Source organism: Glandiceps talaboti, chromosome 1 (assembly GCF_964340395.1).
Source record: "Glandiceps talaboti chromosome 1, keGlaTala1.1, whole genome shotgun sequence".
Classification (NCBI taxonomy): domain Eukaryota; kingdom Metazoa; phylum Hemichordata; class Enteropneusta; family Spengelidae; genus Glandiceps; species Glandiceps talaboti.
In genome coordinates this window covers 18,463,927-18,487,411 of record NC_135549.1, presented here as the reverse complement: position 1 = coordinate 18,487,411, position 23,485 = coordinate 18,463,927, and the positions used below count along the sequence as shown (strand labels likewise).

The following is a 23,485-nucleotide window of genomic DNA, read 5'->3' as shown; positions in this document are numbered from 1 at the left end:
AAGTACTAACGAATTTTTAGTGGTCTGAGAACGCACACAAGATTTGAAAATACGTCTCTCCACACCCAGTTTTAGGCTTGTGTAGTCAATACTTAATTCGCTAACAATTAACATATGTACAAACAATCGGAAGAATTTCGGTCACGTCTCGTTGAAAGGAAATGACGGTGACAACCAAACAAATATTCCAGGAATTTGCGAGCATTTATCTTTCACTGCCAAATGGATACTTCATATATTACACGTAAATTGTTAGTCTCAGAATTCATAGGAAAACATGTACTACATGTATAACTTTTCGATATTGATTTACCAGTCATATGTATATCGCTTTGACGTACATTTGTAACTCTGTTAAAGTTTACTGAATGAATATTACTATTATATCTTACTATTTATACAGGAAGTTACAAAACCTTGTGGGGAAAACTGAAATTATATAGCTTGGTGCTCTCAATACAGAATGACGTTTGAGACTACCTTTACCCACAAGTCAATTGTCCACTTTCACTGATCGAAGTGGGAAACTTTCTACTGTGGGCCACAAAGAGGGTTCTTTTACAACGACAGTTTACAGTGTTTTAGTCATATGTTGCATTTTGATAAGATACTTCTCCCTTTCGTGTCTAGTTTTGATATTTAGATAATAAGAATTGTAAATTTAAACGTAAACATTGTCATTGAATGTAATAAAATGTACACACGTTTTTGTGTTATCTTTGTTCAACAAGCAATGGTTGTGGCTCTGATGATTTGACTTGCAAACGTACAGTTTGTATACAATACGTGGATTAATATTTATGCATGTTGACTAACTTCACGTCACGTACCTACCTCTTTCTATTTATCTATCTGTCTCTGTCTGTCTGTCTGTCTGTCTGTCTGTCTGTCTGTCTGTCTGTCTGTCTGTCTCTCTATTCTCGTTGTCTCTCTGTTTCTCTATACATATTGTTTTGCCATTCGGCAGTAAGTCGCAGAAATGTTATATTCCCCGTATTAAAGTCAGTTGGCGTGAAGCTCGAACTTGGTTACAAAGCCTTTTACGACACACTTTGGCCTTATTTATGAGAAAAGTTGCAAGTTGCGATAATTCTCTTTTTTATAATAATTTTTACAATCACAATGGTGTTTGTAAAAGGTCAAAGGTTAACTAAATCATGAAGTAAATGTATACATTATACCATTCCTTTGTCATGGGGTTATGTTATGGAGGTGTCTGTCTGTCTGTCTGTCTCTGTGTCTCTATCTGTCTGTCAGTCTTTCTTTCTTTAATCAATTAATAGAGCGCTTAAGTTTATATGGGCTGTCTACTTTTGTATTCGTAAACACATAACACCCTTGCATCGAATCAAAAATGATTTTGCAGTCTCGAATACTACGTGGACTAAAGAGATTATAAAATCATTTCACAGACAAGAAAAACGGTTATCTGTGCTCTCAAGGCCATTAACGTGCAGATACATTTGTAAAACAATGCGATTATTTAATCTGCATACATTATTTTACCAAAAAACAGAGAAGTGTTCCAGTGTTTATATCCTGGTTTCAACGTTATGCATATACTTCTCAAATTTTTTATCATAGAATAACAACAATGTGTCGTATGTACATTTCCCTTCAAACTAGTAATAAATTGAAACATCAAATTGAAACATTTCCTTTTTTTCTCATCTCAATTAATTTATCTTTTAAGTCTCTGATTAAAGATAACAAATTTGAATTTAAAAAAAATGAAGTGTGCGTCCCTCTGTACCGCCTTCTAACCAAGTACATTTCGTCCAAGTTTCTGATAAATACACGGTGTCAACGTGGTCCAGAGAGCGTCATTATGAGACTCAGCTCAACAGGTGTCAACAAATGACCACTCGCCTAGGTGGTCTTTTATGGTCATCGTCCTCTGTGTGTTGTTTTGAACGGCAAGTGACGCGGAAGTAAAGGCAGTACTGGCTGAACGACGACCAGCTTTCACTATCCGTACTGTACATCGCCCTTTGAGAAGGAAGTATATTCACTATTTCCCGGTAGTGAACGATCACAATTAACTGTTGTTCACCTACAGCCGCCCGTTTCAATTCGACCTACAGAACTGACCTCGCAAACTCCAAGAGTCCAGGTACACAGCACACACGGGTTGCCGGACAAGCTGTCGGTGGGACAAATATGGATGACGGACAAGCTTCTATAGTAAACTTTAAAGAAGGCTTCCTAGTTAAAAAGGTATTTGTGAACTGTTGTGATTCATTTTAATCACTTAGTAGTTGACATTACATATAATAATAGCCGGTGTATGGTGATTAACTAGGGTTTAATTTGTGACCCTCTCAATGTTTTGGAGATAACCTTTCAAACTATCATTGTCGATAACATACTATGGTTTAACTCTTACGAAAACACTAATGCTTATGGGCGTGAATAGTAGTTTTACTAAGCTGTTATGTAGGTGTAGTCTTAGACTATTGTTATGCTGATTGTTGTACCGTAAATCACAATAACAGTTTGACGAGGACTTTGATTAGTAAAAAACGTATATCGACGATTCGTTGCCACTGTAGTGGGCGACAGAGCCAAGGCCAAATCATACATACCATCGCTCTATAACATGGTATAAGCCCATACTTTGTTGAAACAGAGTTGTCGAAAATCTGAGACAACGTGTGGTTGTGTATGGTTACGGCAGTACACGTGTACTCTACATGACTGAAGTAACAGTTGCGCTTGATGGTGATAAAACGTACAATTTCATGTCATAGGACTTATTGATTCCGGTCAGGTAGCAATTTATTTTTAAAAAGTACTGTAGTTACAATCCCTTATGTTGTTGTTAATATGCAGGCGGTATCAGGGGGAAAATGTTTAAAATGTTATTTGCTATGTATCAGGACGTTAAATCTTGTGTAAGGGGTAGTGAAGGTCTGACAGATTATTTTGAATGCCCATTAGGGGTTCGTCAAGGATGCATGCTCAGTCCTTTTTTATTTTCATTTTTTATAAACGAACTACCAAGGGAATTACAAAGAAACTGTAAGCGTGGTATTCAACTTTGTGCTGATCTGACTGAATTGTTTTGTCTTCTGTATGCAGACGATGTAACACTAATGTCAGATACGATAATAGGGTTACAGCGCCAACTTAATACTCTTAGTGACTATTGTGATATGTGGAAGTTATGTGTTAATCTTTCCAAGACAAAGGTGGTAACTTTTAAAGCAGGTGGGCGTTTGTCGAAAAAAGAAAAATGGACGTACAGAGGTGAACCAATTGAAGTAGTTTCATACTACAAATATTTAGGTGTCTTACTTTCTTGCCGTCTCCAGTGGTCTATGGCTACCACAACTCTGGCGCAACAAGCTAGAAAAGTTTTCTTTAATATTCAAAGAGTAATTAAAAAGACAGGGATGTTATCATTTCACGTTCACTTTAAATTATTTGATACTGTTATCTTGCCAATTTGACTTATGGTTCAGAAATTTGGGGTTATGATTATTATGAATCTTTAGAAAGAATACACTATCTTGCTTGCCGTTCTTTTCTCAGAGTATCTAGTAATGCTCCAAACGTTACAGTGTTAGGTGAGTGTGGTAGATACCCTATATATTTGCATACTGATTACTGCTAAGCGTTGTGTAAAATACTGGGCAAAATTACTAAATTTGTCAAAGAAAAGGTATCCCCGTAAATGTTATGATATGCTTTATTCTATCGAATGTTCTGGTGTAAGAACAAGACCAACTTGGGTTAATAAGGTCAAAAATTTGCTGTATCTCGCCCGGCAACTTACGTGACGTTTGGGAAAGACAAGAAGTTGGCTGTATTGATAGTTTTGTGGGGTTATTTGTTGAAAATTTTAAAAGGTATTTGTTCACAAAATGGCAAAGTGAAGTTTGTTTAATGGATAAGTTAGTGACATATAGAGAGTTTAAGACCTCACTAGAGCCAGAGAAATATTTGTTCATTGTTAAAGTACCTATACACCTCAAGATGTTAGCCCGCTTTCGTTGTTCTACACACTATCTCAGAATAGAGACTGACAGAAAACACAATATTGAAAGATGGCAACGCCTTTGTCAGTTATGTCAATCTAAAGAGGTCGAAAACGAATACCACTTTCTCCTAATTTGTCCATTTTATGACCATTACAGAACAAAATATATTCCGAGAAGATATTTTGAGTTTCCAAGTGAGGCAAACTTTCTTAATTTACTTTTATCCGATAACACTGATACCATTCAAAGGTTAGCAGCTTATGTTTTCAATGCTATGACATTGCACAAAGAAGTTTATGAGAGTGAATAATCCTGTAATTATTGTCCTTATGACTGCATGTATGTTTTCCTGTTTTTGTTACGTATATATTGAATGATTCGTTATTTGGGCCGATGGCCTTGAACTACGAAATAAAGAGACCATTAACTTAATATGCAGGCGTTTACCCTTAAGACAATCATGCGCAGTTGCGATTTCAACCAACTTGATGTTTGATAGAACAAAATATTAGTTTTTAATATATTTTTGACGAGTGATGTTAATGGTTGCTTGCATGAACTTCTTAACGGTGTGGTTATTATTCACGTCAATCCCTTTGGTGCATCATAAAGATAAGGTGAATGTATTCCAAAAATGGAGGTAGGACGGAATCTTACCCCCCCCCCCCTCCCCCATACGATTCTACCTCCATGATTCCAAATACGAATGTTGCTTCATTGTGGAAGGGAGAACGCGAGACTCGAGGATGTGACTACTATAGTACTATGGATAGTAACCCCATGTTTTCTTCACTCACATAGGGTCATCGTAGAACAAACTGGAGAACGCGTTGGTTTGTTTTGGCCCAGGAGTCTTTGTCGTACTACAAGAAGAGAGACGATAGTCTAGCTGTGGGGGTCATCGCATTGCAGGGTTGTTCAGTTATATCCCCGTGTCCAGAGTACAACAAAAAACCTGTAAGTTCAAGTACATGTAATACTCCAAATAACACCTGTTTCATGATCAGCTTCACGTGATCACTTCGTCAGGACTGTTGTGAGAACTGTTCACTCTATTAATAGAATAGTGACTGAAGTGACACGTGGCGGCCATGTAATGCAAGTACTTGCTCACAACCGATCACGCAAAGTGGTTTGAACTATAAGGTAAACACGCAATTCAAAAATAACCGTTTTAGACTGGGATCAGCATTTACTCGATGCTTCTCTGAAATCGCAAGTAATTGATGTCACGTACAGACAATTGGTTAAATACGGATTCCGGTTTCTCAAACAGAAATTCAAGTTTGATACAAGTTGTATCATGTAAAATGGTACTGGACACAATATTAGTAATTAGTAATTATAGGCGATGCAAGTAATTGTAGGTAATGTAAAATCATGAAATGACTCCACAGAATCCATAGTTCATGAAAATGTCTCAATTTCCTGGAGCGGAGTTGCCCTTTAAAGATAGATACATTCCCTCTCCCTTTCGACAGTGCAGTTGCAGTTGTCGTGACATCCATACATTTGCATTATGACCTCAGAACATTTGCATATGACCTCGGAATATTTGCACTATGACCTCGGAGAGCCAACAGACCCGTATACCTTGAATGAAAATCAATGAACAATACGCCGTACCTTGTAGTACGTCCGTCTGCAAACAAAAATATGATGTTTTCTTTTAGAACTTACTTTCGAAGGACTTGTTATTTCCTGGTAATGCTAAATAGTTGGCCCACATTTAGTCCCCGTCTCTAATCTACGCAAAACAGAGAAGTAGTTTTGAGCCGGAAATTTAATGAAGTGACTGAAAAAGGGTCATTTTAAGGTATTTGCAGACGCTTTTGAAAAGTTTTAAAACCAGAATGCATTTCACAAACATGTCGTCTAGCAAATTAGCGATAGTGCATGTGAGCATTTTGAATCACCTTTAAGAAAAAGAGGCTGTACACTACTAGTATATAGTATTTCAAAAGTGATAGTCTGCTCGTATAGACACTGGTGTTAGCTTACCAACTGTACTCATGATATTTGTTCGTCGTTGATATTGATCCTCGCAAACCATGGCGTTTATCGACAGGGCGTTTTCAGGATTCTTACAAGAGGTAAAAAGGAATTTCTTATCCAAGCAGCGTCCGTAGAAGAAAGAGATGACTGGGTACAGCTAATAGGTGAGGCTATTAGGAGAGCAGAATCAAGCAAGTCTCAGGGAGGTAACGGTGCATCGAAAGACACACTACCAAATATCAGCCATGGGTTAGTATTTCAATTTCAATCGAGATATCACGGTATATACTCTCGGTCGCCCAAATATTTATATTCGAGTTAAGTTTGCGCATGCGTTCATATACATGCGCGAACTCGGTCATAATTTTTTCGCTGTGTTGTGTTTCAGTATGACTTCAAAAAATCATTCCAACATGTAAATGTAGCATGATAATACAATATTGTGTAGTCTCAACCTGAGAATTCGGTATCACTGATGTGAAATGTACACGCCAACAGAATTAGACAGGTTTGTACTGTATTCCTAAGATATTGCCTAATTACTGACAATAATTAATTATGTAAATTAGTCAATTTTGTTACATCAATAAGTTTTATAGGAGACGTGACCTTTCTCATCCTAATTCAAAGAACAATAAAATGGAATTTGAAGCCTGCTTTCGTGGAGGCCCACTTCAGGTTATGATTTTGAAATGTAAGGTGTTAAAAACAGTTGTCTGGCAGAGCTATAGAAAAAGCTAGTCCTGAACAATGTGGTGATCTTATGTAATCCTTATTGCTCTCCTGATTAGATAAAACTAATGCCATGGCCCGGGGTTGAAACCCAAAATCATTAATTAAAGCAAGCAACTCATCAGTATTCATAGGATATTTACCAAATCCTTATACATGTATATTCTTGGTTTAGAACAACCGTTTTAGGGCAACTGATGATATCATAGAAAGACAGACACTCAAGCAAGCCAGACAGACAGACAGACATCACCATAACATAACCCCATGACAAAGAAATGGCATGTGATTGATTGCATAATTTATACGTTACTTCATGATTTCGTCAACCCCTGACCTTTTACAAACATAATAATTGTGACTGTAAAATGATTATAAAATTGAATTATCGCAACTTGTCACTTTTCCCACATAAATAAGGCCAAAGTGTATCGTAAAAGGCTTTGTAACTAAGTTCGAGCTTTGCGCCAACTGACTTTCTGAGACTGACTGCCAAATGGCAAGCAAATGATGTATTGATGATGAGGTCGCTGACTCTTTATTTTGTAATATAAAACGACCCACGATACCTATATCAATATGTATATCTGGAGACATTTCACAAGAACATGGTGGATTTACTTGGAATGAATTAGCTCCACTCTTGACGTTAATAATTCCACAACACCATAGAGACACAAAACAAACAAGAAGTAACACGTTATAACAAACCGCCTCTATCTCAGTCAACTTGCCATTTTTAATAACTATATATTGAATTTTCATTGGTGGTCAATGTGATCACTCATTCTCGCAAACCACAGCTGTTATTTCTTCCGGTATACTTCCAGTGGGACGGCTCGTTAAGAACGGTGCCGTAAAACAGGCCGTGGTTTGTGACGAAGTACTATAACTATACGATGGGTTTTGTGAAGTATTCTGTCACTGGTCATTACTACGTACGTACTAGTATACTAATCTGTGCATGGATCATATCCACCTTTCCGTATTAGAATGAATTGTATTGAGATTTTATTCGCCAGATACAAAAGAATACAAGTGTGTACATTTCAAAGAAATTGTGTCATGGTAATACATCTAGTGAGGACCGCAGAACTGTTGAACTCTTATACTTCTCTTTTATGAAATGTGTAACAGTAAATAATGTGTGCTTATTTTATAACTTCTATATGTTTTCAGGGAACTGATAGGCGCTATGCAGGATGCCAGTGCGGGGTTACCCCGTCGAAATGTCGTGGTTGTAGGTAAAGAGTACAAGAACTGCTTTAGAGGTAAGAAAGGTGCCGCGTCGTATTGTGAGATCTCCCTGTACTTACATGTTGTAAATAAACGCGATAGAGTAAATTGTTAATTTGTATGGGAACATTTTCACAACCCTTTTGCTAACCTCCTTAATGATGACAACACCGCTTACAGCGTCTTTTTTAATAGAGGTCAAAATGATATTAAAATTAGGCAATTTTAGTATCCGAGATGGCCGCCGAATACCATATGGGTTTCTATGCGAAAATAAATACGTGTCGGATTCCTTGAAAACGAGATGGTGAACCCTCAAACATCCGCTGGAATCGTTCATTACGTCCGTTCATTGACCTGAAAGAAGCTTGCATATGGCAAAGTTTTGAGAGATTTTGGACAACTTTGGTTTACAAGGAAAATGATCACACCTTTATCCAGACTTCATTTCAACAAACCATGTTGTAATGGATTTATTTTTAACTTAAGCACAAATTGAGTCTCCCTTTTGAGCAAAGACGGTTCCTGCGTGAGGGAAGTACATTGTAAATCATTTCTTTGTTTTGCCTTCCTAATAGGTACTGACGTCACAGAATGGCTGGTATCGTGGTCGTTTGTCCCCAACAAAGAGGATGCCACCCTCCTTGCTAACAGTCTACTCCAAGAAGGACACATCCAGTCGTTGACGAATGGTAAAAGTGGCGAGAGTTCAGAGTTCGAGAACAATGACGAGAACGTATACAGATTCGTGAGTAGTATGATTTGAAAGTTTTGTAAGGGAGCAGAGCAGAACGTTTTAAAGATAAATACGGACTTTGAATGAATAAAAAATATTCAGATGATAGTATTTTCGTATTTTTCAATTCCTGGCAGAACATGTTTAAACAAACCTACCTTTTTTGCTGTCTTCATGGAATTGTCAGAGTCATTATAACCTTTACCCAACGATGATTAAAATCAGTTCTGGCTATAGATTTTGCGTCAAGCTCTGGCAATGGATGTGCATGATGTATGTCAGGTTGAAATTTTGTTAACCCCTGAGCTCTTCAGATCTTTAATACAAAGAGTTTTTATCAATCATGTGGGGGGTTTTTTCATTTGATTTCATACTATTATAGTCAACATTGAGACTGAGTGAAGTTGCTAAAAGTCCGTTTGACAGTAGTGACGAGGACAGCGATGACGAGGGTACTGGTAATGGTAGGGTGCTTGACGCTCTAGCCAGGGAACCCAAAGGGAACATTCTTAAACAAGGTTTCCTCATGAAAAGGGTAAATATAGTTATGACTTGGTGGCTATTTATCATCATCATCATCATCATCATCATCATTATCATCATCATCATCATCATCATCATCATCATCATCATCATCATCATCATCATCATCATCACGTTAAAGAGACTTGTTTACCTGTGCTCCAATCTATAATCTATATACGTCTACTCGTCTGTTCGTTTCTTTGCTCACCAACCTTACACTGTATACTTTACCCACTTACAAATACCTTTACCATATTACATCGAATTCAAAATACAGTTTCACACCGTGTGGGCTCTGTACTTAGTTAATGATATATACAGTAACAGCATGCATACTACTGCACAAGGTGTAATCTGTTGAAGTTCAAACAAAATCCATGGTCAGCAGCCAGTGAAAGTTGGTAGAATCTGTTAAAGTAGTATGCATGCTGTTACTGTTTACATCATTAACTAAATACAGAGCCCACACGGGGTAGGCGATGTTTGTGTGTTATCTTTATGGTGTTTATCTCAACATGAAACCTTGTGATCAGGCTCACTGCATTTAATAGATTTGACTTGGTTTGAGGAAAAGCACTGTAATGTTTGTACATGTATATGTTGTCTTCGCAGGGCCATGTTCGACACACTTGGAAAACAAGGATGTTTGTTTTAAAGAAAGATCCACCACACATGTTATATTACAAGGGTTCAAAGGTAGGTGACTGTAGTTTTTGTTTGTCTCGTGTATTACCACTCATATGATTGCAGAACCATTTTTAGGTTATTAATGGTTGCATTTCTGTATTTGCACAGACACCAATTTCCACAAAAAGCACTGTTCTTTTTAGTGCGCGTATGGGGGTACTGTACAACGTGACTGTATAACAATAATATATCCCTGTTTTAAATGTTTCAAATTATTTTCATAACGTCTGCTTTTTTGTCCATTGTCGCACAAAGAATTGTCCATTTTAGCACAACGAAGATGTGTTGCTGTAATTCTAACTATTTGAGCTGGAAAGTAACTCCACATTATTAAGACGCATGAAAAGGACAGTTTTCATGACCAGTACATTCGATGATACAGTAACGATTTCCTGTTTCGGTTTCACTGTTGTGTGAAAGAAATGAACTCATGCTTTACTGATCACTCTCGTATATCGTTTGTCTGTAGCAAGATGAAAAGCCTTTAGGAGTAATCTCTCTAGATCGAAGTCGAGTTGAACTTGTGATTTCCGGTAAAGAGGACTCGGGTAGGTCTATTTTACATCTACTGTCTATACAGGTCCTGTGAGTTGGTTAGCTTCGTGGGGAGAGAGGAGGTGATGAAGGGTGTAGTGTAATTTTTAACATACAAAACATCGAATTGGTCTCTAAACTTATTACTAAAGATGTATTGTTTGTCTCTATTGTCAGACAGACGGACGGACGGACGGACAGACAGACAGACAGACAGACAGACAGACAGACAGACAGACAGACAGACAGATCGATGTTATAATCAAGTATTGATTTCAATATTATGCTTCCTTTCCCAACAGAGGTGAAGAACAAATCGCGCACTAACTTGTTTAAAATCATAACTCACAAAGGAGACAATTACATCATGCAAGCCAACACAGAGGATGAACTAGATGGCTGGGTCAAAGCCATCCAATCACCACACACGTACTTCACCGAATAGAACACTCGATCGTCTAATAACAATACATACATGTCCTTCAGAAGTAGACCCGTTGGCATCATCCAATCCCGACACTTGCTCTATTAATCCATAAAGGGCCCTTCAATGTTGTTTTATGTTAATTATCTTCAGTTTTATATGGAAATCTGATTGTACCATTTCCTCAAATGGAACATATCATATTTTTGAGAATACTGAACAGTTCAAAGGGCACGCCATTTGTGTATCTGGAGTTCACTGACCTTAGTCTAGCTGCTTAACCTCGGCCGAGTTTTCTTCCCAGATAATTGCGACAAGCGACTGAAGGTCGAGGGTGGAACACATTAGTCTAGCTGCTAGTCCTCGGGCTTTCTTTCTTTCCACAATCGACCGAAGGTCGTTTTCGAGGCTGGAACACTCGGGCGTTCAGCCCTCAAAGCGAACTTCGTTCGCTTATCGTATTGGAAGAAAGCCCGAAGGTCTAGCAGCAAGACTACACTGACCCTAACCGTCTAGGCGACGACTCTTTTTAATTGGATATTTCAAAACCAGAATTGACAATATCAGTCATATCAACCTGTTACGTCCTGGCCTTCGTGAATCAGACCTTTTTATATTTAATATCAATATATATGATGGTATTCTTAGATCTAGATGCGTCTCAGGTAAATCAAGATTCCTGCAAATTTACCAACAAGAAATAATGATAACAACCGACATTTCTTGAATTTGTTTCTTCAATGGAGAAATCAATCTCTAGAGCTGTGACGGGTGAACTGTGCCATATTTTGCACAGTACTGTATGTTGTTAGTTATTTGGACGATTATATGTGAGGTGAATATTATATTTTATGTACGAAGAATGAAACTAAAATTTACTAACCAGTTTTTATTTTCAAGACCAATTACATATCAGAAGAGTTATTTACTTAAAGTGTTCTTCTTTACCTAGTCTGTAAGATACGACGTTCGTGCCACGCTCTCGGCTATCACTTACAAAGGGGTTGGCCGATGTGTGAGGGGGGTCCGACACGGCGTACCTTACAGACTAAACCGAATGGTGTTTTCACCGTCTTGTGTATACCCTAGTCTATTGTCTTTATTTAACATGGTTCTTGTTCATATTTATTCAAGAATACCCCCCCCCCCCCTTGTATTTACATAGCTAATACAAATGCAGAATTCTAGGAAATAGTTGTACGATCGGTTTTAAACTAAAGTATTCAATGCACTACATGTGTGCTAGGCTCAATCACAGGGCCCAGCGAACATGTAATTGATCGATTGATTGATCGATCGATCGATTGATTGATTGATTGATTGATTGATTGATTGACTGACTGATTGATTGATTGATTGAAGAAGAATAAAGAAGAGGAGAAGAATAGACAATGTGTCTTTATCTAGTCAATAAAAAAAGAGAGAATTACATACAGCTAAAAGAGAGAAAAGTAGCCAGGGAATTCGAAAGAAGAAAAAAATGTTTTATATCACATAACTCAATGAGTCAATTGATCAATATCAATATTGATCATTCAATCGGTCAATCATTCCACCAAGTACTAAATTAATCAATCGATCGATCGATCGATCAATTGCATGCTCGCTGGGCCCTGTGGCTCAATATGATGAATGTGAACATTTTTATATGACGAAATTGTATTTTAATGATGGAGTCCTTGTTTGTATCAATACATATGTGCCAGAGATTATTTTCACTGGTGCGCGCGCGCGTACTAGTGGCATGTGCATTGCAGTGCAATACCGAAAAACTGCATACATGCATGCAAATTATATGCAAAAACTCAGACCACTATCTATAGTGGTCTGAGGCAAATATGAGGACGCGATCGTTCGTGATCGCATAATGTCATTTTTTACTGAAATTTGCTGTTTCGGATAAACATGTGTAATTATAATAACAGAACCCCATGCGACGTGAGTTCCAGTGTGGGTAACTGGCACGGGGTATAAGCTCTCGCTTTGCTCGTGAAAGTACTGCAGCCGCAGAGAACACTGCGGCAAGCACTCGCTCGTGCAAATACGCTGAGTACGCCACTCTTGCAAATCGCGCGAAATGGGGTTCTGTCACATAATCATGATAATGTAAGTCTTGATAAAGAAATGTAATGAAATATTTTGTTTTTTATAAAAAAAAAAAAAAATACTGTAGTACTATATTTTAAACAACTGTCTTTTTACAACAGGTTAGAACAAAATCGTTCCGATTTTTGCAGTAGCGCCTCTCGAAAAAAATTGGATTGAAATCAGTGAATCGATATTTCAAAGTGGTTTTCGACTTATATAAACCCATCCCACTTTAAGCTTAATCCACTTAAGCTAAATCCAATACTTTTTTAAAGCTTAAATTTCCACGACAATCTTCCTAATTTCTAATGAATAAAATAGTTTTCTTTATTTTTCAAAGACAGTAGTGAAACCGTGGTATTTTATTACGTTTTGTATCCGAACGTTTTTGTATAATGTTAGTTTTATTTCCAGTGAAAATTTATACTGATGTTATTCTATATTTTGTGTATTTAATATTTTCAAATCACAACTTTGTGTAAATATTACTGTTCACTTGTTTCAAGTAGTTTTTCAATATTTTGACGTCAATGTACACTACAGTGTACATGTATATGCTAAGTCACCTGCTGAGGGCGCGATTCACGTTCAGGGGCATGGGTGTCTTGGTCAAGCTGTGGATAAAGGCTGCAATGCGAAAATCAGGGTACCATTTAATCAGTTATTGTTCAACGATATAGAAGCGATTTTGCAAGTAATTACTTTAAAAATAATTGACCATATATTATTCCTTCTCAAATGGTACTGATAACAGAACACAATGGCGGTGACTCACGTATCGTAATGAATAAAGGAAAGTACACGTACACGTACACGCAAACTAGGCCACAGTATGACGTACAAAAAAAATAATTGATTTAATAGCTATTGTTTTCAATTATTGTCTGTTTTCATCAGTCTATATGTATAGTTTTAACTTTCGATTTCTCAAGTTCATGCATATCACCGTATTCATACCGTTTTGGGCTGTCCCCTACGGTTTAATCTGAGAAATAATGACGTCACTACGTCCTAACCTTGAAGCTGACATTTTAAAAACAATGGCCATGACCATAAAGTGACCGACCATGTTTTGGAAACAACATGTTCGAACCGTAATCTGTCTGGAATACACAAAAAATAAACGGGGTATTTCATATTTGGAATGGAGTGCACGTGACTGCGCTGACGAGGATTGTGTCAGGAATGTAGCAACTTTCACTGTTGATGATGACAACTTGGCATACAATTCCTAGTGCCTGTTACTCACGTGTTTCCAATTCAGAATCCTAAAATCAAAATTTAAGGCAATATTCTAAAAGAGACCGTTTGTAATCTAGTATTGCGGGAGAACCTCAACTTTGGGTCGGATGTGATATCATGAATGACGCCACCAACGGTCAAGCGTGCAGTGGTGTCCTCCAGCTCATTGTTTATTTTTTGGGGTCACCTTGTTTTATTGTCACTAGAATTTTAGACAACAGTTGTCTAAGCGAACACTTATATCAGTGTGGGCACTCGACAGTTTATCAGTTGTTTGCAACACGTACTCTGGCTAGCTTTCCCGTTCCATGTAACCTGTTACGAAACTTCTGTATGTATAAAACAAGACAACTAACATAGGGCATAGCAAAACAAGACAGGATCATGCATATAGAGCTATGTGGTCGAATATGAATTCATTACCACTATATTTTGTTAATTATATATTTATTATCTTACCACATTGTTCCCCTCAGTTCACTCCTGTGAAACCTACTCCTGGCCTTAGTATACCATGACGAATACTTGATTCACTGCATGGTTGTCAGCAGCGATTTTACTGAGATATATTCTGATATTGCCGCCACAGTACAGCGGTGGCACTCGTTGGATGTGGCATCGTTCAGATGCCAAATAATTACAAAATAGTGCAAGGTTAGATATAATACAATGAACCAAAGTAAAATGTGACCTTGCCCTATTTCCATTTCCTCAAATAAGGCCCTCTCTCGGAGAACCGATTTGTAAAATTATATTACCCCGGCCCCTAATTCCCCGCCCCTTCCCACATGTAATTATTGAAGGCTCCTTAATTTGACAGCACGCATCCTCCCCTAAAACGTATTATTTGAGACTGGTTACAGGTAAATATGTAAGACGCATCACTCACTTGGGTCATCCACCTCGAAACCTATGTTTGGGTGTGACTTAAATAATTTAATTACTAGCTTCCCATCACAAAAGAAGTTCTGTACCTGTTGTACTTCGTAAAAATAAAAGAGAACAACATTCTTTGTAAATGTCGACATTTAGTAGTGTTACTGTTAGTACTATCTTCAAAAGCATCGGGTGAAAAAAGGGAGTTTATTTGTTATTCTATGTTGACATCGATACAGCACACCAACACTGTTCAGGTATGGCAACACCTCACTGACCTAAAAAATTGCGCGAAGTACGTACTCGTACTCATAGAATCGATATATCACGTCCTCATTGATATGCACAGGTCAGCTGGTACACCTTATACTGTTTAGTGTGAGGGGGACGACGAGCGAAGTAAAACGACACTCCATTAAGTCAATTTAATTTTTTGAGATTATTCCGATGTTTAAATACATAATGTAAACGTTCACGTGTTGTTCAGAGTCAATGTTTCTCACAAAGTTCTGTTTGTCTTTGAGTAGAGCGTCTTAAACCCAGCCTTGACCTAAACTAGGATAGGCCCTACCCACCTTTCACCGTCTTTCTACGCTCCACTGAAGAAAGTGTTCTGGGTAACGGTGTGACCCGAATAGAAAAGGTACAATATATAGTCACTATACTGAATGTAAGCTGACTTGTGGCTGTGTCCTCGACCTAGACATCGGAGGAGAGTAGTCATTGTGAGTTGATCTCCCTTTGAGCTCCAAGTTCACCCAGTCTTACACAACCAATACAGCAAAGGACGTCGGTAAGTTGGGCCAATTCTGGTGTATTTTTACACATACCAGGATTGTAATGGAATGGAAATTACACCTACATAGTTACTTACTGACACAACATTGTTCGAAACAACGACCACACTAAAAGTGTTCTTGGCGATCGTTGGAAAGCACACATCCTTCGAAACTTTGATATTCTATTTTGTTTACTCGACACAACGTGGCAGCTACGGTGATAAAACTTGAGAGATAGAAATATTGAAAACAGACAAAATGTTTTAGGGTTTGACTAAATAGCACCTGTATAGTGCAGTGTGCACGTCTTTCAGAGTCTGTTCTTCGTAAAAACTCTTTGTTGTTATATGTATGTCTTAAAATGTCATTCAAACCCCATCGCGTTCGGTCTGATTGAAAAATCCTTACCATTCATATATATATATATGTGTGTGTGTGTGTGTGTGTGTGTGTGTGTGTATGTGAGGTGTACCTTATAAAACTTCCTATCAAGACCTTTCTTGGATACCGAAATACCACGGCATAAGGTAGTCGAGGATTTTCAAAACTCAGACACCTGTTTCAAGGTGTTTGATATGACTTCTGAATGTAATTAATCACACGCACACGACTGTTCCCTGTTAGACAACAAAGAGACACTCTTGTTAATTTGACTTTAAAATGGTGTTATTTGACATAATTATTATAAGTAAGAATGAATGAATACATGAAATTGTGTCTATTAAAGTGTGCAATGTCCATACTGACTGACAATTTCAACATACTTTGACATTACACCTAGTAACAATTCTTCTTTTTCAACAACAACAACAACAACAACAACAACAACAACAACAACATACATACATACATACATACATACATACATACATACATACATACATACATACATACATACATACATACATACATACATACATACAAACAAACAAACAACAACAACAACAACAACAACAACAACAACAGTGCTATGAACCTACCATATACTTCTTAATTTTCAATTATTCATGTCTCGATATTTACACGCCAAAGCATTGAATATACATGTACGGATGTAGAATAGGTTACTGGGAATGTGATAACGGTGGCACATATTATAAACTTCAATCATTTTCTGTGTCGTAATAACCCTGAGTAGTGGTGGCTGTCGATTTACACTTGTATGCATTTATATAAAGGTAACAGGCATTATCGTAAAGCCACAGGCTTTTTTTGAAGGCGCCGTCCATAACGTACCGTTGAGTCAGCTAAAAACTATGCTCGAAATTGTGAGAATGAGTAACAGGGTGTGGTGGATAGGTTTAAACAGTTTGAGACCCCAATTTTTTTTTTGTTGGAAATTACACTTCTCTCGAATCACGATAAAGATCGAAACAATTGTGTACGTGTGGATAGAACGATATCTTGCCATAATCATAAAAATTAAACGACACAGACTCCCTAGCTCACTGTAATGGTCTGAGAATAGGTCAGTGTATCAACACACCTTTAGTTGAAAGATGACATAGCACATGTTTTCTTTCTTGGGTCAAACATTTCGAATATTTCACGAGTGAAAGTTCTCATTGTAATGAGGTAGCTGGGGTTCAAAGGTTGTCATTTTAGCCGAAGGCGGCTGTAAAGTATCCTCTCTGGACTTTTTTTGTTTAAAGGCAAGAACATTTTTTTTTTCGCACGGAGATTTATAGTACCCTTTTTATTACGCCAGTCATGTCTCATTGTACTGCAGCTATGTTTGTTTGCATAGACTTCATTTTATGGTTTAAGTTTACCCATCACTGTCTCCTTTTTTCACATGCACTGGTTCACATTAGAATGCCTTGCATTTCTTTTGCAAACATCAGAACTATAAACTGAAAACATTTTACACAAATTCAAACAGTCATGTAGCTAAGTACGTAGTGATACAAACAAATCAGTTTTACAAACGGAATACAAACTTCGGATAGGAATATCTTTACTCGGTGGATAAAAATCCAGAATACAATATTTGACCAAGTGACAGCGATGACTGTATTTTCTTCTGTTTGAAAATTTCTTCTACTATTGCTCAGACCACTATTAAGGTAATTATAGTTTTCTACGGTGGTCTGATATATTTTATACTTGTAATTCATTTTTCTCTCTTATTTGAGTTGTGATGACTTTCAAGATAGCGTACTAGTTTATGACATATGAAAACATCTACCTTACCTTACCTTACCTTACCTTACCTTACCTTACCTTACCATTCCAACCATACCATATACTTTACCTTACCGACAATAGCAAACCTTATCTACTCATCTGTCTACCTTGTCCTACCTTATACCTATCCCTTAACCAAACCCAATGCATCCCTAACTCCTTATCCCAATACACCATTATCCCCCCCCTTCAACCATACAATGTATCCTTTCTTACAGACCCTATCCTACACTACCATCAAATCCAAATCCCTTATACCAAAACTAATTATACACAGCCTTATGACTTTAACCCAATGCACCACTACCATGCAAATCAAATCCTGCACTACCCTAAGCTTACCTACCGACCAAACCAAATGCTAGGGAGGAAGCAGAATATTTTTTGTACATGTTTGGGGTCTTAGAAGAAAATGGCAGATGATGATTACTATTCGGGGTGCGAAGAAGGACCTTGAAAATTGTCATGGTTGGAAGGGGCCTCTAAATAGCAAAACCTCTTTCTGCTTCAAATGTACATTGGTATGTACATGTATAGCTGTCTACCCTACCTACCAAACCCAATCCTACACAAACCCAATCTACGCAAACCCAATCCTACACAGATCCACCTACCAAACCCAATCCTACACAAACCCAATCTACGCAAACCCAATCCTACACAAACCCACCTATCAAACCCAATCCTACACAGATCCACCTACCAAACCCAATCCTACACAGAACCACCTACCAACCCAATCCTACACAAACCCAAACCCAATCCTACGCAAACCCACCTACCAAACCCAATCCTACACAGATCCACCTACCAAACCAAATCCTACACAGATCCACCTACCAAACCCAATCCTACACAGATCCACCTACCAAACCAAATCCTACACAGATCCACCTACCAAACCCAATCCTACGCAAACCCACCTACCAAACCCAATCCTACACAGATCCACCTACCAAACCCAATCCTACACAAACCCAAACCCAATCCTACACAAACCCACCTACCAAACCCAATCCTACACAGATCCACCTACCAAACCCAAACCTACACAGATCCACCTACCAAACCCAATCCTACACAAACCCAAACCAAATCCTATGCAAACCCAATGCTAAACAGATCCATCTACCAAACCAAATCATACACAGATCCACCTACCAAACCCAATCCTACACAGAACCACCTACCAAACCCAATCCTACACAGATCCATGTCATACCATACCCTACCCTACCCTACCCTACCCTATACCATGGAAGTATAACCCATGTGGATTATACTTCCATGCCTATATATACTAACCACCATACATTATCAGATCCTGGCCCACCCCACTTTGCTTCTTACATTGTATCTCCTACCTTGTTGACACTTTGACTTCATTAAATTGAATGTTTATAAATTAAATACACAATTGAAAATTACCTTTTTCTGTTTCTTATAGAAATGTCAACCACACTGACTGTCCCTATGGGCAATGCCAGCAACATGACTGGACCAGCTATGTGGACACCTGATCTGAAATTGGTCATCATTAGTCAGATCGACATCAATGTCACCTTGATTTTGATGATGATTGCCATGGGCTGCGCGATGACGGTAAGTGACATCAAAGAAATCCTGAGAAGACCGGTCGCTGTCACTCTTGGAGCGTTGTGTCAGTTTGGAGTTATGCCAACGCTTGGATTTAGCCTAGCACACCTATTTCAACTACCACCTAATATGGCTGTTGGCACCATCATCATTGCCTCTTGCCCCGGTGGACTGTTGTCTAACTTTTATGCATTTTGGACGGAAGGTGATCCAACTTTAAGGTACAGTACAAACGAATATCCTTGTACTTGACAGAACTACAGTCATTACAATTGTTAGGATTTTTATAAAAATGGGTGGAACAAGCATAGCAGTATACCTAACTATCAAAAGTGGGGGTTAAAGACATTATTATAATACAGAACATAAACATTTAGGCTATAACTGACTGGTGTAATAGAAACTGTTAAATTTAACTTCACACAAATCATGCACTCTTTCAACATCTAGAGATCTGTCTCAATAACTTCAGACCATTATATTGCATACAGCACGTTGCAGGTTTCTGTTCACTGGCTATGTTTAACACAATCACAAGGAAATTAAACCAATAGGAAACTGCGCATTCAACACTGTATGATAACAAGATTGCAAAGTACAATTAGTCCGAATGAAATAAAACAGTTTAAACATACAGTAACTAGATGCAGACGTGTAGGCGCCGATGTTTTTATGTCTGCATTTGTTGATGCCTGCATAGTGGCACATTACTTCCAAGACTCTTTATTTGTTCAATCGTGCAGTTTTGTAGTGGCACATGTGTGGTTGTATCAAACAAGGCCAGGGAACCGTAACTTGTAAGGCGCTGTATAATATAATCATTAAAAAAAATGCTGTCCCATGATTCCATTACGCTTATCCTAACAAAGGATGATGAAACCCGGGATAGAGTTGCTGACACACAGGAAAACACATTCAATTTCCATGCCACAGGATTGCTTTGGCATGCATTATGAAATTCATTGTTGATGTAGTACAGGTTCTCTCATTATAACAGTACACAATTTTTTTCTTTGATGCAGTGTGTGTATGACAACAGTATCAACAATCCTTGGCATAGGTATGATGCCGTTGTGTATATACCTCTATAGTCAAAGCTGGGCAACGTTAACAACTACACTTATCCCATCTACTCGTGATATCATCATTTCCCTGGTCGTTCTTCTTGTTCCTGTCGCTTTTGGCATGTTTATCAGATGGAAATGGCCAAAACCAGCCGAAAAAATTGGTCTGGTAAGTAAGATCTAATTGCAGGCAACACAGTTAAAGGAAGGGATTGCCCAGGGACTTGTCAAACGAGGTGGAGTGATAACGGAAGGGAACGTTTTGGGTTTTAATATGGCTCTTACTATTTTCATAGCAGGTACAACATTTAATATATTACCGAATCATTCTCTTTCAGTCTCAGTCTCGTTTGTATATAACTTCTTTAATCTCTCCTTTGTTTACCCTGTTTAGGTAATAAACATATTCGTCGTGTTAGGAGTATTGTCAACCATGACATTGTATATCGTCGCCTTCACTCCCATTTTCCAATCGTCTTGGCGCCCCTACCTTGTTGCTTTCACCTATCCAGTTCTTTCCTACATTTTTGGCTACTGCATCGCCTGGATCTTCAAGCGTAACAAGTACCAATGTAGAACGATTGCGTTTGAAACTGGAGTCCAGAACGGCGCCCTCGCTTTGAGTCTCATCAACCTTCTCGTCATTCAGGGAAAGGGAGCGGGTCCAGGGATTGGTCAGATGATGATAGTACCCATTCTTCACACTCTGGCGGTTGTGGTTGAGGGATTCGGCGTTATCATTTTGTATTGGTGTTACAAGAGACTGCATCTAGGAGAAAAGCGTTTGGCAGTTTTAGACACGGGAAGGGATCTGCAAAGATTACGTGGCGACAAATCAAACATCCCAGCTGCCAACAGCAAGTCCAGTGAATCGGTAAGCGCAGCTGCGGCTGGCGGGAATATAAACAAGGCATATTACAACGATTCCTCGAAACCCTACATGGTGGACGAGTACGCCCAAACATCGTTCCCTGATGAAAACAATAGATTTGTTTACTCAAGCACGGTTTTAACCCCAAGAAAGTAAAGAGTCCCCCGGACACAGTGAGCAGCTCCCTCCTTACAAACCCACACTGTCCTAATCAAACTAACCGTCTTACACACTGATCAGAACAACACATTTAAAAGAGTTAGGGGCGAGATCAATAGTTCAATGTAAGATTTAAAAAAAAAACTAAATTCTTTTACTTTGGGGTGACAATGGGATTTTTTGAGAATTGAGAAATAGAGTAATTTTCCCCATAGTAACTGCATGGCACTCATAAAATATAGTAAAGTGTTAACAAAAGAACGATTTTCTCCTAACTACATACCGGCTTTGTATTTATAGCACTACATATTATTGATTGTGCTGCCCGAAACATTTTGATTTTGCCCAATTTAGTTGGGGGGGGGGGGGGTCTGATGTCTAAGTGTAAGAATTTAGGGGGTTTTTTATCTTACGTTGAACAATCTTACATCTCGCCTCTTATAGCGAAGGCATTTAGAACATAATTTATGCACATATTTCTTTGTCACTCAAAAAGCACTACTCTTATTTTCGTACGTTGACTCTTTGTTCAGGATATATAGGTGGTGGTGGTGGTGGTGGTGGTGGTGGTGGTGGTGGTAGGGTAGGGTAGATCATAGTGCTTGTGGTTAATTATCTTGCAGTAATGATACCTAAGGGTGGATGACTTGGGGTGATGTTACGGTGTACGGTAGTGAAAGTTATTCCGAAATCAGACTGTCAAACGTTTTGTACACGATAAATGTAATTTTGTGAATATAGCACCACAAGCGCCAAGTTTCTTGTTACCAAAAAAAACCCCAAATAACCCACATCGCTGTATCACTTAACCATGGATTAAAAATGTATGGTGTATATATTACTCGGGTCATACTCTCGTCGTGTATATGTAGCCCGGAGACCTGGCTTGGTGTAGAGGACAGGACGTCTTGAGATCGTAACACCAAGACAAGTTTCTGGTTGGTATTTTGAATTATACAAATTTGTAAATTCAAACACACGCACTTTCCCCCAACCCCCCATCCCCACTCCTGACGAAGAATGGTCAAGTGCAGGGATGGACGGGCTTGAGACACCGTGACGTCTTTTCTAATCAAGACAATTTTTATAGACTCATCAAATATTAACGTGATAACGATTTCCACCAATTGAAACAATACACTTGACAGTGTATCGATTTACACAACAACCCTAATACTTCATACAATCATAGTCGAACGCCTTCGAACGAAAAATTGTGAAATTCATACCCTAATCCTTCTATGTGACGACAACGTGCGTCCATATATTATTGGTTCTGTAGTGTTCAAAATATGAGTCAAAACGTTCAGTATCAGTATCACCATTATCTTCCAGATTTACATAAAATTATGATTATTGAGGTACAATTATATCATTCTCTATATTAATGTTGCTTCTTCATTCAGCCGAAAAATAGACTCATAGTGACAAGACCCTTTAAGTTTCTGGTATTTTCATTAGCTGAACGAAGAAACACATAGAGGAATGTTGACTAATTGTACACGTATGAGGAGTTCAATTTTTTGTTCCAAGAAAGAAGACTTTATGATAGTTTCACATTGCAAACAGAGATATGAGCAATCGGTTGATATATATTAACGTGTAGAGGAATTTAATATTGTACGTATACTAGAATAAGAAGCTTTTGGGATTTAAAAAATACAATTGGTTACCTTAAATGACATAAGCGTTATACTAATGAAGAGTATTTCAGCGTATGACTAAAAACATGATAATATATGGAACTTTATATTTATATTAATTACACACA

General features: G+C 38.1%; 2 protein-coding genes across 2 annotated transcripts; both read left to right on the top strand.

The window, feature by feature from the left end:
• The first annotated feature begins 1,920 nt into the window (after nucleotides 1-1,920).
• Nucleotides 1,921-13,240, top strand: LOC144438319 (pleckstrin-2-like). The gene is made up of 9 exons (XM_078127389.1): nucleotides 1,921-2,217; nucleotides 4,785-4,940; nucleotides 6,052-6,227; nucleotides 7,890-7,981; nucleotides 8,525-8,694; nucleotides 9,065-9,217; nucleotides 9,820-9,903; nucleotides 10,364-10,442; nucleotides 10,731-13,240. The coding sequence occupies exons 1-9, from the start codon at nucleotides 2,161-2,163 to the stop codon at nucleotides 10,871-10,873; spliced, it is 1,110 nt and encodes a 369-aa protein (XP_077983515.1). The 5' UTR covers nucleotides 1,921-2,160; the 3' UTR covers nucleotides 10,874-13,240.
• A 2,206-nt stretch (nucleotides 13,241-15,446) lies between these two features.
• LOC144436297 (ileal sodium/bile acid cotransporter-like) lies at nucleotides 15,447-22,272 on the top strand. Its single transcript, XM_078125050.1, has 4 exons — nucleotides 15,447-15,851; nucleotides 19,472-19,841; nucleotides 20,643-20,853; nucleotides 21,079-22,272. The coding sequence occupies exons 2-4, from the start codon at nucleotides 19,474-19,476 to the stop codon at nucleotides 21,709-21,711; spliced, it is 1,212 nt and encodes a 403-aa protein (XP_077981176.1). The 5' UTR covers nucleotides 15,447-15,851; nucleotides 19,472-19,473; the 3' UTR covers nucleotides 21,712-22,272.
• Nucleotides 22,273-23,485: the final 1,213 nt, after the last annotated feature.

Excerpts from the sequence above, each read along its gene's own strand:
- LOC144438319 (XM_078127389.1), top strand. The coding sequence starts at position 2,161 with ATGGATGACGGACAAGCTTCTATAGTAAACTTTAAAGAAGGCTTCCTA. Across the intron at positions 2,218-4,784 it reads AAGGCTTCCTAGTTAAAAAG|GGTCATCGTAGAACAAACTG; the intron begins GTATTTGTGAAC and ends TCACTCACATAG. Across the intron at positions 7,982-8,524 it reads GTACAAGAACTGCTTTAGAG|GTACTGACGTCACAGAATGG; the intron begins GTAAGAAAGGTG and ends CCTTCCTAATAG.
- LOC144436297 (XM_078125050.1), top strand. The coding sequence starts at position 19,474 with ATGTCAACCACACTGACTGTCCCTATGGGCAATGCCAGCAACATGACT. Across the intron at positions 19,842-20,642 it reads GAAGGTGATCCAACTTTAAG|TGTGTGTATGACAACAGTAT; the intron begins GTACAGTACAAA and ends TCTTTGATGCAG. Across the intron at positions 20,854-21,078 it reads CAGCCGAAAAAATTGGTCTG|GTAATAAACATATTCGTCGT; the intron begins GTAAGTAAGATC and ends TACCCTGTTTAG.